The 21168-nt window shown below is 57.0% G+C and overlaps 1 protein-coding gene and 1 non-coding gene across 2 annotated transcripts; one reads left to right on the plus strand and one right to left on the minus strand.

Moving 5' to 3' along the window:
- Nucleotides 1-2549: 2549 nt before the first annotated feature.
- On the minus strand, nucleotides 2550-12998 carry CARHSP1 (calcium regulated heat stable protein 1). The gene is made up of 4 exons (XM_029220278.1): nucleotides 12941-12998; nucleotides 5427-5591; nucleotides 4620-4742; nucleotides 2550-2925 (listed from the first exon to the last, which is right to left on the minus strand). Exons 2-4 carry the CDS (start codon nucleotides 5582-5584, stop codon nucleotides 2763-2765), a joined length of 444 nt encoding a protein of 147 aa, XP_029076111.1. The 5' UTR covers nucleotides 5585-5591; nucleotides 12941-12998; the 3' UTR covers nucleotides 2550-2762.
- A 1421-nt stretch (nucleotides 12999-14419) lies between these two features.
- On the plus strand, nucleotides 14420-14492 carry TRNAE-CUC. The gene has a single exon. It is a non-coding gene; the product is annotated as a tRNA-Glu (tRNA).
- The last annotated feature ends 6676 nt before the right edge of the window (nucleotides 14493-21168 follow it).

Here is a 21168-nt window from a genome sequence, read left to right on the forward strand (position 1 = left end):
TGGAGGGCCAGCAAGAAACAAGTTTGGCAGACATTTGGGTGAGGCAAAGGTGGCCTAGGTGGCCCTGAATCACTTCCTGAGGGCTGCTTCCCTCTCCTGCCCAGACAGGGCCAACTCGGCCAGGCCTCCAGGCTCCCTTCCACATCTGCCCACCCCCCGCCCCCCTCACCCTGGCTACCACCAAACCCACCCTCCCTCCCTCGAGCCGCATGGCAGCACATGTGTTTGGGGTTCAGTGCTTACTCCGGCCTTTCCCTAATCAGGTTCGATGGGCTGGTTATAATTTGTCCTAATGCACTCTGAAAATATATTTTTACAATAAAGATGTTCACCTCTGCACGCCCAAAGCCATTATCTACCTCCCGAGGGAAACGCTGGCCAAGGAGGACCTTCGCAGCTTCTTGTGCCCCCTGCATCTCCCTGCTGCACTCCTGGAAACCAAGAAGCTGGGCTGCCTCCCCTCCCGCTTCCCAACTTCCCTCCGTCTGGACCGCCCTTGGCCAGACTGCTTCTGCGCACACAGTACCAATTTAAATGCATCAGCAGTGCGTTTATCCACAGCTGACCACGCAAGTGGCATTTTCTACTGTCACGAAGCCACATCCCACCGCTAAGCTGGCCTACGCACGAGGGTGATGATTAAGGAAGGAGGGCTGATCCCATTTTCTTATTCATCCCCCAAAAAACCAGACTGCAAAGTAGAATGACTGTCAGCCTCCTCTGGGGAGACGCCCTTACCTGCTGGCTTCAAGGAAAAGCTCCCTGGCAACCAGATTCCCATTAACACATAACGCAGAGCCTCACGCAAAACAGACTTTACTGAGAGAAGGATGCTGGTGGGAGGAGACCCGCAGTCAGGAATCCGGATTCTGTGCCCAGCTCCGTCGCCAACACCGTCCATCCTCCCAGAGCCTCCGGAGTTTCTGTAACTTGAGACTCTGTGCTTGAGTGGGGAAGGGTCCCTTCCAGCTCTGACTGAGAAAGATGTGGTCACCAGGAAGGACAGAGCAAGAGCCATTTACAAAGGAGTCTACACAGCGAGAGCCCAAAGTTTAGCTCAGAAGAGCAGATCCAACTCCCAGCCCGCTGGCGGGCTGGCAGGTCACAAGGAGCCCCAACCATGTGTCAAGGTGAGGACAGGGCATTGGAGACACCTGGGGGAGCAGGTGGAGGGAAGGTGCAGGCTCTCAACCTCCGGGAGCCTGCACGGGTCTCGGGAAGTGGCTCTGGAAGCGTGGTCTGTACCCAACAGACGGGTCTCCAGGAGCCACCTGGGGACAGACCATCCAAGGCTGGAGGGGAGAAGGCCACCGTGGGGTAGCAGAAGGCAGAGGCAGGAGGACCCTTCGAGGGGCACGACAGGCCAGGAAATAGGATCAACTTCCTTAACTACGATGTTTCACTGCATACTGGAAACCAACACACTTACTTGCCTATTTAAAACAACTCCAGTGGTCATTTTGTGATGTATGAAAATATCAAATCACTGTGTTGTGCACAGGGAACTAACATAGTGTTGTAGGTCAGTTACACTTCAAACACACACACACACCAATAACAACTCCACCAGTTCTCAGCAAAATAGTTCTGGCCTTCCACCCCCTTGCAGAAATTTCCAGATTTAAGACACTGGATTAGGCCGTCATTGTCTTTCAAGGGCTCGCCTCCCTGCACTGACAAATGGACACTTGACTACATACAGGCCACATATTTCAAGACGTATTTCCCAGCTATTGCTATTTTTAAAACACAACTAAAGCCAGACCAAACCACAGCAAAGAAAATCCTAAGGATCTGTTTACTGGAAATATCTACAAAGGTTTGCAATGTCAGCAGCGAAGTGCAAACAGAGCTGGCTCTGGTGAGAACTTCAGTTATGAAATAAAAAAAAAGAAAATCCTAAGCAGTGCTTCACACCAGTTTTCCAGAAAACCCCACCAAAGGTGTATTTCCCCTTCAACTTCTGACTTTACCAGGCTGTCAGGAAGCAAACCACCTGCTCTTTTCTAGATGGATCCGGAGAAAAGTCTGGTCTTAAACAAAGAGCCTCCCCTCTCCACACTCCCCTCTCCCACCGCCATCCCCACTCCCACCCACCACCTCAGTGACGGGGCTGCTGAGCCAGGATCACTCAACCTGAAGACGGACAGAAAGGACCAGCCTTCGAAGAGAGTTAGGATTCGCCTCTGAGCACGTCGCTGCCAGGTGGAGGACTCCGGGCTCCCAGACACCCAGCTGTGACACCTCCCGCTGCAAAGGTACCAACCTCCCCCCACTCCCCGCCCCTCCCAGCCCCCTGAACAACCAGCTGAGAACCAGAAAGAAAAGCCTGCTCTGCCCAGGGCCGAGGAGAGACACAAGGGGGCCGCTTGGGCGGGAATTCCTCCCGGGAAAACACGCAGGGTCCATGTCACTACCCAGAGGGCCAGATCTGGGGATTTTGAGCCTTCCTCCAGGGATGAGGGGCTGTGGGCTGGGGAAGACCACCCGACCCAGTCCCGGGTGGGGCTCGGACAGACCCTCCACTCAGCCACTAGCGGGCACCTCTCCTTTTTCAATGCTTTTAATGCTTTTCAGATGGTGAGAGGCTGTGCTGGTGGCCGAGAGCACCCCACACCCCTTCCTTCAGGAGACACTTGAAAGGGACCACGCTCCCCCCTTGAAGCCCCATCTCAAGCGGTAGAATGTCCTCTCCAGTTTGGTCCTGCCTCCGGCCCCAGAGTCTCCCCCAAGCCCTGGGGAAGGGGCGCCTCTGGCCTCTCCTAGGAGCTGACGATGTGGCCGGACCAGGTCTCGTGCTTGGTGCCCGGCGCCAGGTGGGTGATGACCACCTCCACGGCCTGCAGCTTCTCGTTCTTGGGCGGGATGGAGCACATCTTATAGGTGACCTCATCGCCTTCCACGGGGACGTACTCCCCCTCCACGCTGTGGGGTGGGGAGAGAGCACTCAGGGCCGGCACTCAGAGAAGCCAGGACACCAGCCCTCGCAGAGGAACTGCCGCCCTGCCCTGCCACCAGGGGGCACCACCATGGCCCTCTGGTCGTGGCTAAGGAGCCCCACACCCAATCAGCTCCTTCCCTGGGACCTCGGTTGCTGAGACAGAGATGGAGCCCCACCCCCTGGGGATGCTCACATGGCATGTTAAACGAGGGCACCGTGGGCCTGATGGAGGGAACAGCGGGGAAAGGCAGTCTGAGCCCGAGTTGGGGGATGGCCTGGGTGAGGGTTTCCTGAGCAGCACCCCAACCCCCTGACCCGTCCAGGAGTCCCAGAAACCAGGCTACACCTCTGCTGTTCAACTCCTCAGAACCCCAGTGAGCTTTCCAGAAAGTCCATTTCCCTTACTTTCTATGGGACATGAGTCACCATCTCACCCGTGATAGGGAGGTGCCCAGCTTGATGTCCCCGTGATGAGACCCCAGGAGGAAAATCCCCTTCAGATCCTGAGCACCAAGACCAGTCAGCTCCCCCGGAACTGGTTTGCCTTGACTGAAGAATAACATCGCAGATGGTGCTGCCCTCTTTGATTTGGCCACCAGGAAGCTCAGGAATAAACATGTAGCCCACTTCTAGCAGTGGAACTAGGTATCACAGTATCCCCATCTTTCTTATCTGCCCCCCAACCCCATGCTTTCCTTTCTAATTTTTTTGGTGCACTGTGTGTATCCTTGTCAACCACTACAAATCCTTTCTGGAAAGAGGCAATGTGGAGATACATGTCTACATCCACGTATGATTCATACATACGTGGAAGGCATTGCTCTAGCGTCATCCTCATGTCTACGCTGTACGGGGGGTCTACTGAAGACCCGGCGTGTAAGAATGTTGGGGGAGGGTCAGAAGGGATAACTCTCCCATCCCAGCAGACATGTGCAACAGGATCCTAATTTCAAAAACATGGTTTCTATGTAGACAAGGTCTGCTGTGTGGGGTAAGGACTTTGCCTGCCACAGTCGGAGAGACTGGGGAGCTGCCGCTGAGGTCAAGGGTTGGGGTGCGGGTCGGGGTGCCAATCGGATCCCCACAGATCTGCAGGCTGCTTAGAAGATCAGAAGTGAAGCACAGGCTGCTGGACGCCTTCCAGCCTCAAGACCAAGGACGTTTGGGCTCCACCCTGGGTCCCCCCCCCACTGCCCGCCCCAGGGTTTCCAGACACTCAGGAAGGAAGGACGTCCGTGAGCAAGTGGCAGGAGAAAGGGTCCAGCCCCAAACTTCCTTCCTGGAACAGAGCACAGGCAGCCCCCCGCCTCACCAGCCTGCTTCCCCCGAGGAAGTGCAGGAGCCCAGCCGCCAGGTGAAACACAGCTCCCCAGACTCACAGGGACGCCCCTCCCCACCCACCAGACCCACACGAGCACTCAGACCCACCCCAAGCAGATCTCAACTCACACACGCGCACACGCAGTCGCCTGCAGCCTGACACACTGCCACCACCACCACGGGCTCACGACCCCGCCACTGAACACTGTCACACACAGACAAGCAGAGTCACACACACCTGGCTGCACAACCATCATCATAGCCGGCGCCCAGGAGAGTCACACGCTCTCCCTGCCTCCTCGGGGCCACGGCAGCACCCACCCCAGACCCAGCCCACCCAGACTGGCCGCTGACTTACTCGGAGATGTGCAGGAAGATGTCAGGGCCGCCGTCGGCCGGGGTAATGAAGCCGTGGCCCTTGGACCGACAGAAGCATTTGCAGACTCCTCTGTAGATAGGGCCCTGTGAAGCCCGCACCGTCCTGCCAGAGAGAGGAGAAAGCGTGAACGGCCCCCGCCAGCCCTCCAGAACAGCCCCCGGCTTCCCGGGCACACCCAGCTCATCCCAGTGCCCACCCACGCTGTGCCCCAGGGAGTCCTGGCCAGGGCCACCACGTACAGCTGTGCAGGTTGTGCACTGCACGACTCTGGGAGCCATTCACAGAGACCCTGGTGACAATGACTCTCTGAATGACGCTGGCAGAGTTTTCTCGGGCCTCAGTTTCCCCCTCTGACTAAAAGCTCTCTGCGCATCCCTCCCTCCGAAGGCTATTAGCAGCAGCAGCTAGCAGCAGCCTCCACTCGTTGGCCTGAGCTCTGCATCTCCCAGGCACCGTGTGGGTCCCCTGCGGCCCCGTGGCCACCCTGCTACTGTCCCCCTTTTGCAGCCGATGAAGTCAAGGGCTCACGGGGGAAGAGGCCTGTGTGTCGTTAAAGCCTGATGATTTAAGACCCCAGCGATTTCCCACCCCTGGCCATCCCCAATCCTTGCCCCCAGCTCGTGACAGCCTCAAGTGGGCCTGGAGCAGCGCCGTACAGTTTACGAGGCGCCTGCCCAGTTTCTCACCATCAGCCCTTTCCCAACCCCGAGTCTCCCATCTGACAGACAGGGACATGAGGCTCTCTGGACCCCGCAGGCAACCTGTCGCAGGAAGCATGACACTCACGCTGAGAAGGTCCTTGTCCGGCGAGTGGGCAGTGGGCTCGGGACCACGTTGCCCCGAAGTGGGGATGGTGAGCGGTCTCGGGCCTGTTGGGTATCCAGCAGCCCGGCCGAGGACTGGTGGGTGGGGTGCTGTGATGGGGGAGGAGGCTCAGATGACATGGCCGACCTGGAGAGGGACAGGGGCTCTCAGGGGCTCACGCCTTGCAAGGAGGGGCCCCCCGGATGCCTCCCCACCCCAGCGTCTGCCATCTGAGACTCATTCTTCTGGCTGTGGAATGCAGGCTCGAGGCTCACTCAGCGTGGAGGTCACCTGCTCCAGAAACACGCCCGGCTCACTCCAGCCGGGGCAGGCGCCTGGTCTGGGCTCCTGCAGCTGCCGTGGGCCTCCCGCTATCATTGCTCTGTACGGAAATGCCAGGTCGCATCACTGACAAGGACACCATTGGCCCCCTCTATGTTCCCAGTGCCCAGCACAGACCCTGGCACACGCCGGGCCAGGCGTGGTAAATCCTTGTGGAAGGAAGGAAAGGAGGGAGGGCGGGAGCAGGGAGGCAGGCAGGCAGGGCGGGCGGGGATGCTTCAATGCCAACCACCTAGATGAGGACTCCAGCCACTCATCAGACATTTCCTGGCCCCAGCTAAGTGCCGGACACTGTGGGGAAGGCAGAGGCAAAAAAGGGACCAACACTCAAGTGTTCGTCCAGGAAACTCCGGGACACAAACCAAAGAAGGCTCAGACCCCAAGTCAGGCCTGCATCCAGGAGAGGGAAGCCCGGCAGGTAAGTGTGTGGGACCCTGAGGGGCAGGGGCATTTCAAAGACAGCATCTCCACCAGGCCCCTTACTCAGATCCAGGCCTTAAAGTTAATTTCCACACAGCCTGAGTCTCCAATTGCTGCTAAGAAATCGAATTCCCTCCGTGACCCCTAAGATGCATCAGAGGCCGGGGGCAGACCCAGCTGGAGGGGCTGGAGGGAGCGGACTCCATAGTCCCTGCCTCGCTCTGGCAACTGTGTCAAGAGCAGCACGTGGCCGCTGTACCCAACACACTGGCGGCCTTGCCTCAAGGCCACGAGGAAAGAGCAAAGCCCAGGAGCCAAAGGACCTTGGCTGAGTCCTTTCCCCTCTCTGGGATCAATTTTCCCATCTGCACGGTGGAGCAGCTGGGTGGGCATCATTCAGCACCTGCTCAGGGAGGGGGATGGGGACTCAAGGTGGAGCAGAGCCGGGCCCTGTGGCCCCAGGACAGTGGAGGAGGCCGACTCGGACATCACCCCCGTTCACAGGGCAGCCCTGCTGGGTTCTGTGTGGTTCACATGGGGTTTTCAAATTTAAAATATGAGCTATCTTTTAAACATCCCAGGAGTTTGCTCCAAAACCTAGGTTTCCAACTAGTTTGAAAAAACTAGCAGCTCTGACAGCCTGGAGCCTCCAGTCCACCAGCCCTGCCCCATGCGCGCCTGGTCTATAGCAATTACGCAGCCCCAGGGCACCAGTTTTCAACCTGCATCCTCCAGGGAAAGGGCCGCCTCCTTCCCCCAAAGGACGAAACCTCTCCCTCCATTGTCCCCACAGTCCCCCGCAGTCCCCCACACTCCCCTTTCAGGACTCGCTCCCTCTGGCTGGGATGGGAGAGGGCCGCCTGGCTTCCCGGGGGAAGTGACATAGCTACCTCCTGACCCTTCTCTCAGCTGCAGCCGCAGCCAGCCCAGAAAGGCCCCGGCTCCTTGGCCAGGGGTCAGGGCTCCAGCATGACCCGCCAGTACAGGTCATAGAGTCCTAGAATGTTCAATGCCTGGGGTTCTGGGAAGGGGGCCAGCCCAGAGAAGGGAAGGCCCCACGCAGGACAGCAGGTGGGACCACTGCGTCCTGGTGACACCAGGGTGAGGCGGGGAAGTGGCCTCCCCCGCATCCACAATCTCCCTCTTTCCCCTGATGTCAGGCATATCTGACTTCAAATCCCACCCTGCCGGCTGTGTGATCTTGGGCAAGTTACTTAACCTCTCTGGACCTTGGTTTCTGCATGAGGAAAATGGGGATTTTAATAGTTCTGACTTCACACCATTGTCATGAAGTTGAAATGAAACAATACATGTTAGGCACTCTGCACACCCTCCACCCAGAACAAGTGAGCATTAAGTGTCAGCTACGATTGTTGTTATAACTGTCATCATAAAGTCATTCAACAAATATGTGCCCGGTGTCAGGCCCTGTTCATGGCACTAGAGACACGGCTGAATTTGGAGCCAGAGAAGAAACAGGTCAATAAATATATAAACAAAATCATTACAGGTGGTTCCCTGGTGGCCTAGTGGTTAGGATTCCAGGCTTTCATTGCCATGGTCCAGGTTCAATCCCTGGTAGGGGAACTGAGATCCCACAAGCTGCGTGGTGTGGCCAAAAAATAAATAACCATTACAGACTGCTGAAAGGGCTGATAAGAAATACATAGAGGGACATAAAAAGTAGCAGGGTTGGGGTGCCACTCTAATGAGGGTGCAGGCTGGGTCCCAGACAGTAAGAAAGAGTGGACCATTTGCAAAACAGAGGGAGGCTCTTCCAGGTGTGGGAAACAGCCTGTGCAAAGGCTCTGAGGTTGGCAAGGGCAGGTGTGACTGAAGGCCAGCAAGGAGACTGGGGGCGGGGGGGTGGCCGGGGCACTGGGGAAGGAGGGGTGAGAGGTGAGAGGCAGGTTGGGTTGGAGGGCATCACCATCATCCCCATGTGTCTTCATTCTTCACATCCATGTCTGTCTGACTGTCACCATGTCCCCTGCCAGGGCTACCTCCCCCTGGGTTAGTGAAGCAGGCCCAAACTGGGGCCCCCCTTCTCTCTCCACCCCAGCCCCCTTGACTCCCCTAGTATACCCAGTCCAGCAGAGATGCTAATGGAAGCCCACCGTCTTGAGCGGGGAGCAACCTGAAGGCAGCATGGAGTCCCTCCACGTCCTAGGGCCCTGCACTGGGGCTGGGACAGAGCAGGGTCTTAACCAGCATTAGGACCGGAAGCCCCCGCTGGAGTTCACGTGTACTTGTGTGCTCGGTGCCTTGCACAGTCGAGCAGCAGCAGGGGGCGCCACGCATGCGTACCTGGCAGTGGGAGAAACTGAGGCATGGGGGGCACCAGAGCCTCCCGGAGTGGGAACGGGAAGGTAAGTGCTGGCCTGGGAGACTCAGGAGCCTTAACCACCACCCTGCCCGCCTCCCCTGGGCCATCAGAGCTGAAAGCAGCTGGGGCAGCTGGAGCAGGCCTGGACAAGAGCCAGCCCGCCCCCAGGGGCCTGCGTGGGGAGGGGGAGAGGCATGGGGGAGGGGGCAGGGAGAAGGAGTGCATGGCCTCTGTGTGCGGAGGCCTGGGTTAAAGTCCAGCTGTAAGGAAAACAGCTGGGGGAGGGGGGAGCCAGTAGCCCAGGAGCCAGCTCTGGGGCCCACTGCTGCCCTCCAACACACAGATGGGGGGTGTGCAGCAGTCACCCCCCCACCCTCATCCCCACCCACCGGTGCTTCCAACCAGCAACTGCTCTCCCAGCAACACCAGGGGAGCCTTGGAACTGACCCTGGAGGAGGCAGGGCCCACCCGCTGCCACTAGCCCCCCTCCTGGACCCCCTCAACTCCCTACAGCTGCAGGGCATTTGCAAACAGGCAACTGAGGCTCAGTCTGCTAGGAGGCTCTAGGCCAGACCTGCGACGGGCCTCAGGGCTGCAGCAAACTCAGACGGAAAGTCACGCCCATGCCACGGCTGCTGAGCTGTGTGCACACACCTGTGTGTGTGCATGTGCGTAAATGCGTATGGCTGTGTGTGCACAGGATTGTATGGGCGTATTTGGCTCTGCTCACATGTGTGGTGTATGTGCGCACGTGTGTGTCTGAAGCCAGGCGCACACGTGGATGCACACCTGTCGCTGCCTGTGTGTGCACATCAGTGGACGGGGCAAGGCCACCCCACCCCCGGCACCAGCAGGGCCTTTACCCTGGGAAAGGGCAGGAAGGGGGCCTCAGCCCAAAATAGCCTGGGAATTTTCCACAGGCCCTGCATGTCCTCCTGGAAGGTTCAGAGAGTTCAGCTGGGCACCAGGCTCTGGTCTTCCTGACCCCTCTTCCACCCACCCACATATCAAGGGACTGGAGACCCAATCCTGCAGAGCTCCTGCTAACCCCCTCCCCTCCTCTCGGCCTCAAACCCCACCAATCGTATCAAGGACAAGTCTGTCTTGAGCCAAGTAGCCAGTTGCTGACTCCAGGGAGCGGGATCCTTGGCAGTGCTATCCGTCATTTACACTTTAGTGAGAAGGAGTTTGCAGTTCATTCCACAAGGCTCCATTGTTGGTAGCTTTCAGACGCTTGAGGGCAGGGAGATGGAGGGGAAAGAGCTGAGTTCAAGTTGGGAGCTTCATTCTCAGCATGGTTCTCAGCAAAGCCAGATCTCTCCAAGACTACTCTGAAAAATGGGGTGTCGAGCCTTCCATGGGTTTCTGGATGGGGGAGGCCAGGGCTGGGCACCATGTTCGGACACCTCCCAGGTGTCTGGCAGGTGGGGATGACTACTAGCCCACATGAAGGGAACAGGACAGGACACTGGAGAAAGTCGGTGCTAAAATGGAGATGCTGAAGATGGGGGCGGAGTCCCAGGTCCTGCATTTCTAAGGAGTTCCCCCCAGCAAGGCAGATGCTGGTCAACCGACACAGAGTAGTACACACAAGAGTAGTGCGGTTACCGGGTTACCGGCCTTGCCCACCTCTCAACCAGCATAAGAGGGTGGAAGGGAAATTGTTTTGGGGGGGCTCTAGATGAGTCACAAAGTCACCTTAGCACACCCAGGTTCCTCGTCTGTAAGCTGAGGCAGCAGAGACGCCTCCCTTCCCTTCTCAGCCTCCAGCCCAGCTAAGCCCCAGCCCCGCAGAACCAAGGGCACGTGGGCCGAGGGGCTGGGTGAGCCAGCGGAGGCTGGACAGTGGGGTCCCAGGAAGCAGGAGAGGCTCATGAGGAGCCCGAGGCGGGCTTGGGCCACAATCCCCTCCATTGTTCGGGGGAGAGTGGGGCTCAGGCGAGGGAGGCGGGGAATAGAGCGAGGATAGAGGGGAGGGGCAAAGGGGGAAAGGAAGGGGGCGGGGACTCAAGGGGCGGGGATTCAGAGAGCGCCGAGGCCAAGGGGTGGGGCGGGGAGTCAGGGGGGAGGGAGCGGAGTTGGGGGAAGTGGGGAATCAAGTGGAGGGGGCGCAAGGGCGGGGCGGCGTGGCTGGAGCCTGCAGCGCCAGCAGCAGGGAGAAATACGAACTCGGTGCGGAGGGTGCAGCCCGCGATGCCCGCGTCCGGGGAGGGGGAGCAAGCCCAGCCGGGAACTGCTCGGCCGCCCCAGAGTGCTGGGAAGAGGCCAGAAACCCGAGGGCCAGCGACCGGGAAGAAGAGGCGCCCCTCCAGCACTGCCCCCCGTTAGCGCTCCCGAACACGCCCGCCCCGCCCAGGACCTGCGCCCGCCGGCTCCCAGCATGCGCAGCCCTCCTGGGAGGAGCCCAAGCCCTTGTTCGTAACTAGGGGCCTACTCCGCACCCCATCACCCCCACTTCCAGCCCTCCTGTATTCCAGTCTCGCCTCCATTCTCCCAGGGCTTCGGTCAGACCTAAGTCTCAGGCCTAACTCTGCACTCCACTCCCTCTGTGACCCCTGGCAAGCGACGTCACCGCTCCCTGCCTCAGTTTGCCCATCTGTCAAATGGGACAGTCCTGGTGCAGCCTCCCAGCCCGGCGGACGTCGTGCGGAGGATGTTGTGCAGGGGGTACCAGATACAAAGGCTCGGAAACAATGGTGGAGCCGCTAACGACAGAACTGTCAGGCCTAGGGCCATCTAGAATAATCCCTCCCATTCCTGTCCCTGCTGATGGGACACAAACCAAATGCCCTGACTTTGCCACTCGGTGAGACAAAGACCCACCCTCGTCCCCGCCCAGGACCCAGAGCCCGGCGCTGGGCCTGGCTCAGCTCATTGCGAGCATCTACTCCGGGCTGGGCTGGGCGGCGCTACAGGCCCCAGTTCCGGCTCTGCTGGGGGCGGGGGTGGGGGGAGGGAGTGACAAACACGGCAGCTTTGAGAACGGCGGTCATCAAGTCCGCCCGGGGAAGGCGAGCACAGAGGGGGCTTGGAGGAGGCCCCTGGCCCCGAGGAGGCAGCGGCTGCTTCGAGTCCTAAAGGCGGAGTGGGGAACTTTTTCCTGGGACCTGCAGGGGCAAAGGCCCAGGGGGAGGGAGGACGGACGGCAGAAAGAGGCTGGGAGGGTCTCGGGGGAAGATAATAGAAAGCTCTGTTGAAAAGTTTCAGACTTGACCGACAATGGGGGCATCAGTGGACGATTTTAAGCCGGGGGTTGATCTGAACCTGTTTTTACAAGTCCTCCCTGGGTTCAGGGTGGCGAACGCATTGGAGGGGCAAGACTCCTCCAATGAGGGAGTGAAGAGACCAAGAAATATCCAAAAAGCCAGTAAAAAATGTTAACAGTAGCTAACGTTCCTCCCCGCACTGGGTCAGCCATGTCCTTTTATTCTCACTCACCCCGTTATGATAGGAAAAGTTACATCCCCAGTCTACGGATGGGGAGACGGAGGCTCAGAGAAGCCTCCTATTTTGCAGTGAGATACCCCCGCCTGTGGGAACGGAGATCGTGCCTGGAGGGGCTTATCTCCTGTCCCCCACCTCCAATACACACATCCACTCCAACCCCAGATAAGCTGTGGGGACCAGGGGCTTCCTTGTTAGAAATCAATACAAAACAAAAAACCGTTGCATTTCCGGCCTGCAAACTTGGGCTGCCAGTGAGGCTGTCGGGAGGGAGCCTGTGGGCGCGGAAGAAGTTTCTCGGCAAGGCCTCTGGGGCCCCTCATCCAGACGCAAACACACCGGGCGAGCGCCAGGCAGCTCCTCCTCCCCAGACGCGGCCAATCGTCCGGCGCCAGGATACCCCCAGCCCACCTCCCCGTCAAGCCCGGCCGACTTCCCACCACTGAGCCCACAGCTGGCGCGGCCAGGCCTGGCTGGGGGCTGTCTCCACCTCCCCGAGCGGCGCCCCCCACCCCCGCCGCGCCTCGCCCCAGCGCACCGCGAGTCACCCCATCCTGCTCCAGCCCACAAGCGAAAGCAGGGGGAGGGTGGGGGCGGGCGGGGGCGGGACGAGGAGGAGGGGAGGTTTTTTTCCGCTAGAAGAAAACAGGTGGGCAGGCGGGAAATGCAACCCGACGTCCGCCTCACATCCCTCCAGCTGCTGCCACACCCACCATTCTCCAGAGGGGGATGAGTAACCCGCGCTCCCCAAATAGGCCAAGGCGGCCCGGGTATTTCCTAGGGGCCTAGAGAGACCCAGCCTGGGGCCCTCTGCCGGCGAGCTGGAAGACCCTGCAGAGGGGGCGGTGAATGGGGGCAGCGGCGGCAGAAGAGGCCGAGGTCCCATCCCGGAGGTTCCTGGGCCTCCCTCGGGGCGGGGGCACCACACCACACCCCTCCTGGGGTCCCCGGAGAAGCTCCCTACCTGACGATCCACTCCGCTCAGCCAGCTGCTCTGCTCGAACTGCGGGAACTGAGCTGGGGAGGGGGCGCGGTTCGCGGGGCGGGCTCGCCGCGTCCCCGCCCCTGACCCCGCCCCCAGGACCTCTCAGCCAATGGGACTGCGGTCTGGAGCAGGGGCGGGGCGGGCGGGAGCACAGCCCCGGCGGGATCTTTGTGTCCTCGCGCGCGACTGGCGGGATCGCCGGGCGCATGGCCTTGGGGCGGGGGGGGGGGGGACCCGGCTTCAGGCCTGTGCCGTACCCCGGCCAGAAAACTCCCCTGAAAAGGGAGAGAATCTGGTCTTCGCGCCCGAACGGGTCCCTCCCCTAGCCAACGGCGTCGGGTCTGGTCCCCCACCTGACCTTAGCTCCAGAAACCGGACGGCCCAGGGGCACCTCCGTTTTAGCACGAAGAAAGAGATCTAGGAATGACAAGAAGGAATGAAGAGAGCGGCCGAAGGGAGGAAAAGAAAACCAAAAAAATGCAAAGAAAGAAAGAACAAAAAAACGAGGGAAATCTGTTGATTTCGTTCTTTTTGTTTGTGTTTTGCTCTTAATTTCCACTCCCTCCTTGAGTCCTCTGTGTCTGCAGGGTTTTTTTTAAATTAATTTTTATTGGAGTATGGTTGCTTTACAATGTTGTGTTAGTTTCTACTGTCCAGCAAAACGAATCAGCTATACGTATACATACATCCCCTCTTTTTTGGATATCCTTCCCATTTAGGTCACCACAGAGCACTGAGTAGAGTTCCCTGTGCTATACAGCAGGTTCTCATTAGTTATCTATTTTATACATAGTATCAATAGTGTATATATGTCAATTCCAATCTCCCAATTCATCCCACCCCCCTTTTTTCTTTTTTTTTTTTAATTAATTTCGTACTCATAGGAGAGGAAACCGAGGCACGAGAGGTGACCCACCCCCTCACACACAGCAAGTCGGGAGCAGCCTCTGAAAGGGAACCCAGCCCTGGACCCAGGCTCAGGCTGGTAGTTGAGGGGCGGGAAGGGGGGAGGGATCCTGTAACTGTCCTGGGATAACAGGGTCCAGGAGTGGGGACGGCACGGGTGTCCCTCCTGGAACTCACCAGTTCTGCTTGCTCTTGCATGCAGATAGGTTAGGGGTCCCCAGAGAAAGAACCAGGCATGGCTTTCTTGACATAAGAGAAGCCATTTTTGGCCTAAGCCATTTTGTGATCTAAGCCCAGCCACAATGTTTGTCCTTTAACAGGGCTCAATAATTAATGATCTTCAGGGAAGTGAGGGAATGCAGGAACAAAGGAAAAGTAGTCAAGAAACAAGAGTTCAGCGATAAAATAGCTGTAGTTCCTCCTCAAGGGAATGATGATGACCTCAATCAACTAAAACTTGGACTCTGTCGACCTTTGTCCCAATTCTGTGCTGAATTCTCTGCTCAATCCCCTTCCTGAATAGGGGATTAAAACTTCCCCAGTTTGGGGAATTCCCTGGTGGTCCAGTGGTTAGGACTTGGCACTCTCACTGCGGGGGCCCCAGGTTCGATCCCTGGTCAGGGAACTAAAATCCCATAAGCTGTGTGGCCAAAGAAAAACTGCCCCGATTTTGCTGTTGGGGAGACACTGCTTTGGGAAAGATCCCAGGTGTTCTTACTTGCTGCCAGTAATGATAAATCTTTCATTCTCCTGATCTTTAGCCTGGTTGTCTTTTTGCTCCACACTCATCAAGAGATGAACCCAGTTTTCCAGTAACACACTCTCTCCCCCCATCTCCCTCTCCCTCTCCCTCCCACCTCCTTTGTTCCCTCCTCTACACCCACACAAAGAAGAGACTGTTGAAGGCAGCCCCCTACAAGCCTGCAAGAGGGTTCTCCAACGGGAACTGAATTGGCCAGCACCTTGATCTTGGATTTCTCAGCCTCCAAAACTGGGAGAAATCAACTGCTGTTGTTTAAGTCACCTGTCTGTGGTATTCTGTTACGGCAGCCAGAGCAAACTAAGGCAGTCCCTTCTCTTCCTTTTTTCCCCAAAGCCCTTCTCAACTAAACTGAAGCTTCTCAGAATTTCACACCTGAGGTTGTGCAGTTCGGGTCTACAATTCACTGGATGTGTTGCCCATGCTGGGCTCTGTGTTGGGCACTGAGCACCCGGAAATAAAAAGTGCCTGCCCTGTTCCCGCCCCTGAGGAGTCACAGCCTGGGGAAGTGGTAGGCGGGTAGTGCTAACCAATAACCAAAATGTCAGGTGGTGGGCTAGATAAGCCTCCATGGCTCAGTGGGTGCCAGCCCTCTGCCATAGGACGAGACAGGTTGCAGGGAGTTCTCTCTCCCAAACTGTGGTTGTTTAAGTCTCCTGCAGTCAGTGATATCAGCCCACCACCTTGGCCCCATCTGATGGCACTGGCCTAGCAGCCAGGCCTGAGCTAACAGCTGATGAGGGCATGTGGTCTAAGTTTTCTGCCCAGCAAGGCCTTATTAGCGGTTCAGCCAGCCATCTGACAAATATTTATTGCACCTGTACTCTGTTCCAAGCCCTGGGCTAAACAAAACTCTCATTAGCCCTGCCCCCCACCCCCCCATTGATACACTCTAATAGCGGAGGCAGATGTCAAACCAGTAATCACACAAGGTACAAAATCACCGTGTGGCCCACAGCAGGGTCAGGCATGGTGCTGGAGGAGCCAGGAGAGACTTCTCTGAAAAGTGCTGATTGACCTGAGATCTTTAATCAGGAATTAAACAAAGAAAAGGACATTCCTGAGAGAGGTGAGAGCATGTGCAAAGGCCCTGGGGTGGGAAGGAGCATGGTGGGGCTAAGACATAGAGAGAGGAAAGGGAGTGTGGGGTGAGATGGCAGTTGCCGGAATGGGCTAAATTTATAGGTCTCAATTAGGGAGCGATGGCAGCCAGGTAAGGGCTTAAAGCAGGTATGAATGGAGACTCCTCCCTTCAAAGTGTGTCTCATGTCCACCCACCTGTACCCATTTCTTCCCACCTTGACTTAGACCTCTACCATCTCACCAGGAGCTGCAGCCTCCATCCAGTCGCTTCTGCCTCTCCCTAATAACCATGCTCATGCACCAATTTTCTGTGCAGCAGGCAGAATGAGCTTTCAAAAGCATGAATCCAACCATTGTTCAAGAAAAAATTACTCATGACACTTGTTAAAACGGTAAGGCAGACTTTGTTCAGGACAATCACGATAGGTGTAGGGACCACTGCAATGGGGTTTTTGCAAAGATTGGGCTCAACTCCAAATGCAACTAGGAAAACTGGAAACTTATAGTGGGGGGTGGGTGGGAGGGGGGAGGACAGTGGATGGAAAATTACTAAGAAGAAACGAAACATCACGGGTCAAGGGGGATTCTGGCTAAACCGAGCTGGCAGGATTCTTGCTGTAGGCAGGTCAAGGTGATCAGACATCACCTGCCCCCACACAGCCAGCAGCATCTGCACCAGAGCGGTTCACTGGTTACAACCAACGACTGACGCATCGTTATCACCGGCATCCACAGGAGGGCCCACCTGATCCATGTGCTCAAATCCGGCTATCCTTTCCTATACTGCTTCTGGGGTTTTCCGCCCGCTGCTAAGGTTAGATAAATATTCTGTAGCATTTCCTCTTTCCTTCTAATTCTTTCATCGTTTTGAGAAGCCACTTTACATCTTTGGGATATTTTGGTGAGCAGGGTGAATGGCCCCATCCAGCTGTGCTGAGCTAGGAGTGCAGGCTGCGGGGCCAAATGGCGGGTGAACTTCACTCTGCCAATGACTGGATCTGGGGCCACTCTCTTCCCCTGCATCTTCCCAGGCTGCCTCTTTCTGGTTGTTGCTCAAATGAGGGGACCTTCCACCCACCCTGAACTAAGTGCGTGCCGTGCCCTCCCTCAGTCTGTCCCATCGCCCATGGTTACCATTTCACCCTTCTCCCCTGTGAATGTTTTTGGTGTCTGTTTCCCCCACTAACACATTGGCTCGCCAGGGCAGGCACGTTGTCTTGCTTGGTTTTGTATGCCTGACACATGGTAGGTGCTCAGTAAATACATGTTGAAGGACCAGGGCAGAGGCAATGTCATGGAGGGTAGCAAGGTCGGCCACGGATGAGGGGACTGGCGAGTGACTCAGTTTTCCCTTCTGTAAAATGGCACCAGAAGAGCCTACAGTTGAGAGGGAGCTGGAAAGTCCACCCCAAGCCGGGTGGGAGGCCAGTGGAGGTGAGAGCTTGCCCTCTGCTCTGCTCCTCCTGGGCTGACCCCCTCCGGGTAGCTCTGAGGCTGGAACCCACTCAGGGTGAGGTCCAAGGGGGCTAAGGGGGCCGGCTGAGCCTGCTGACTGAAGGAGGGAAAAGGGCCCAGGAGCCAGCTGTGTGAGCTCACCCCGAACACAGACCACCCCTCCCAAAAGGACACAGACACAGAGCCCACTGAGGTGCATGGAGACCTGTGAGCACACACACTCACACCTCCACATACAAACCTGCACTGCAAACACCCCATGTAAATGAGATGAGATATCCATGGACACAAACACACACACACACACACACACACACACACACACACGAGCAGACAAGACACATACCACACACAACACCAATATCCGCCCCCCCATACAAACACATGCAGATGGAAACATGCATAACCACACTTTCCCACTGTACAGCTCCCTGGGATTCTCCCCCAAACTCCAGACCCCAGAGCTTTCTCAGTCTAGAAACAGTCCCCCTGCCTCCTCCTCCAGGCAGGCCTCAGAGTTCACTCACAGAGTTCTTAGGGCAGGGGATGGAAGGCACCCATCAGGGAAGAAGTCATCCCCATCTGGGATGCCCACTCTTCAGAGAGAGAGCCTCCGATGGTGCCCAGGGGACAAGAATTCCCCCCTCCCAATAAGCGATGGGGCTTGGGGAGGGGGCACCTACAGCAAGCAGCCCATTCACCACCCACACCTCCTGCCCCCAGCTCACCACAAGCTGGGAGGAAGAGAAAGCAGACAGATGACTGGTTAGCAGAGCTGGAAATGCAGCCCAGAGAGGTTAGGGGATGTCCCAGTATGACCCAGCAGGTCCTGCCCAGGGCTCAGGGATCCCTTTGCCAGTAGAGCAGGTGGGACCCCTCTGATGGGCAGGAGGAGAGGGAAGGGAGGGCTCGGGGAAAGCACAGCCCCTCCCCAGGCTGGAGAGCTTCTCCAGCTGCCCCTCCCCAGCCCCTTGGCAACCCAGTCCCCCTCCCCATCTCTTTCATAATAATTACAGTTACCACTCCTTCCTCCAGATTCCTTCCTCCTTATCTCCCCGCTTCCCTGCAGGAGCTGGGCCCTTCTGGGAACAGGATGAGCAGGAAGGGAAAAAAAAAGTCCCATCTCCTTTTTTCCTTGAGCAGCCCTGGCTGCGGAGTCCTCCTTATTGCAGAGCCCAGAGAGGGTGAGCGAGGAGCTCAGGGTCACTAGCAGGAGAGGACCAGGGTCCTCCAGGACTCCCAGCTGCCAGAACTCCAGGCTCACTCCATTCCCAGGATGGCCTGCCCCCCTGCCTTGGCTTTTGGGGACTCTGCTAATTTAATTCATTAGGGTCATTATTGATTGCAAGCTTTCTTTTTTAAAAAATAAATTTATTTATTATTTATTTATTTTTGACTGTATTGCATCTTTGTCGCTGCATAGGCTTTCTCTAGTTGCGGCGAGCGGGGGCTACTCTTCGTTGCAGTGCACGGGCTTCTCATTGCGGTGGCTTCTCTTGCTGCGGAGTGTGGGCTCTAGGCGCACGGGCTTCAGTAGTTGTGGCTCACGAGCTCTAGAGCGCAGGCTCAGTAGTTGTGGCGCAGAGGCTTAGTTGCTCCGTGCCATGTGGGATCTTCCCGGACCAGGGCTTGAACCCATGTCCCCTGCATTGGCAGGCGGATTCTTAACCACTGCGCCACCAGCGAAGTCCCTAATTGCAAGCTTTCTATGTGCTTCACACGATTTCTTTCATTCATCATTCATACAACAAATCTTTATTAAGCGTCTACTATGTCCCGGGCACTGTGCTGGGTACTGGGGAGACAGCTGTGAACAAAATCAGTGAGGTTCCCGCCCTCACAGAGCTGAAGTTTTAGGGACAACAGACACTGATCAAGTAAACTAAACAGGAACCGGACAATTCCAGGCAGAGGTAAGTGCTGGCAAAATTGGCGGTCCAGTGGTTGAGACTCCGCGCTCCCAGTGCAGGGGACACGGGTTCGATCCCTGGTCAAGGAATTAAGATCCTGCATGCCGCACCAAAAAATAATAAATAAATAAATAACAATGAACCGGGTGACCTGGTAGAGGGTGGCTGGTTCCTCTCGCCCGGGGGGTCCATGGCAGCCCTCCATGAGGAAGTAGCATATGAGCTGAGTTTGACGATGAGACATGGGATATCTCAGGAAAGAGCCCTCCAGGTGGCAGGAGCTGCAAGGCCGGAGGTGGGTGGTGGGAGGGGGGGCAGGATGGAAGGAAAAGAAAGTAGGCATGTGTGGAGGATCAGCCAGCAAGTAAAACTGTCTTCTTGAATTTTCCTAACACTCTTAGCAGGAAGTTTTATTATTATTATTATCATTGTTATTGTTGTTGTTATACCCATTTTACAGAGGAGGAAACTGAGGCCCAGCGTCACACAGCTGGGAGTGACAGAGCCCATGCTTTAACCACCTTCTTCCTCTTCCATGCCAGGCCTTATTTAGGGGATGCAAAGGTTTAAAACAAACAAATAGGGCTTCCCTGGTGGCGCAGTGGTTGGGAATCTGCCTGCCAATGCAGGGGACACGGGTTCGAGCCCTGGTCTGGGAAGATCCCATATGCCACGGAGCAACTGGGCCCGTGAGCCACAATTACTGAGCCTGCGCGTCTGGAGCCTGTGCTCCGCAACAAGAGAGACCGCGATAGTGAGAGGCCCGCGCACCGCGATGAAGAGTGGCCCGTGCTTGCCTCAGCTAGAGGAAGCCCTCGCACAGAAATGAAGACCCAACACAGCCAAAAATAAAAACAAAAAAACCAAACAAATAACAACAACAAAGCAGTCCTCCAGGAGCCCTGAGCCTCGCAGAGAACTGATCCTCATGGAAGAGGCCCAGGAGGAGCCAAGCCAGGCCTGATGGCTCTCCCATGGGGTCCCGCATCTGGGTGCGGAGGGACTGGGGTCTAACCGGGAGGCGTGCCCTTGGGCTGGCCTCAAGCCCTCTCTCAGGCCTCCTCACTCCTTGCAGCCTGGCCTGAGGAGGACAAGGTGGGGCAGGAGTCCTCAGCCCCAGGGCGGTGTGAAGGCACCAGGCCAGCCCTAAAGGGACTATGGCAGGGGCGGCCCTGCTCCCCGGTCCCCACTGCGCTGGATGAGGACCTGTCCGTCCAGCAGAGCCTGGAGGGAGGAAGTGAGACGGACTCGCGCAGCCTGGTGCTGCCCCCTGGTGGCGATGGCCGGGATGGTCGGAGCCCGCGAGCATCGCCCATCTCCCTCCTTCATTCTCCCTCAGAGTGTCCCAGTTCAGATGCGCCAGCCGGGGTCCAAACACTGCGTTAAGGGGACCAACGTCCTCAAAAATCCCCGGAGAACGAGGCAGTCACCAACCTTATCCCAAGATGTATAACCTCAAGTCTATACAAAGCCCCCTAGTCCTGGGGTGTGAAATCGGGAGGATTTTAAGCCAAATGGGGTGGGCTGTGATGGGTGAATCACGCAGCTCATTCATTCACTCATTCATTCACGCAGTCAATCTGTATTAGTGGAGCACCTCCTCCATAGCGGGCTGGGGGACGCAGCAGGACAGGAAGCAGGCATCAAACCTCAGACAGCAATGCACATAGGGATGTAGACACTGCCCAAAGGAGACGGGGCGCAGGGGACAGAGTGAGAAGAGGGGGTGAGGCGACACGTCATCATGTGGAGGCAAAAAGGACTAGCAGGAACGCCAAGCTGGCTGTTTCAAGACTCTCAGGTGTGGATGCCTTGGAATTGGTAAAAGAGCTGCAGCGACAGGAGGTCAGAGGGTCCGTGAAGGGGGAGGTGGTGCTGGAGCGAGGCCCTGACCACAGAAGAGGCATCTTTTCTTTCCAGGAAGACAAGATCTCTGTGGCAATCAGGAAAGGCCTTCCTCAATATGCTTCTTTTCCATCAGCTGAAAAACGGTTGCAACAATTCACAAATCTAACACATCTCTGATGTAAGTGGCCCTTGGATGCCATGCACACCTGCCTTCATGCCCAGATTCTCTGCCTTTGCAGGTGTCA

This window comes from Monodon monoceros, unplaced genomic scaffold (assembly GCF_005190385.1).
Source record: "Monodon monoceros isolate NGI ecotype Baffin Bay Population unplaced genomic scaffold, NGI_Narwhal_1 Super_Scaffold_13, whole genome shotgun sequence".
Lineage (NCBI taxonomy): Eukaryota > Metazoa > Chordata > Mammalia > Artiodactyla > Monodontidae > Monodon > Monodon monoceros.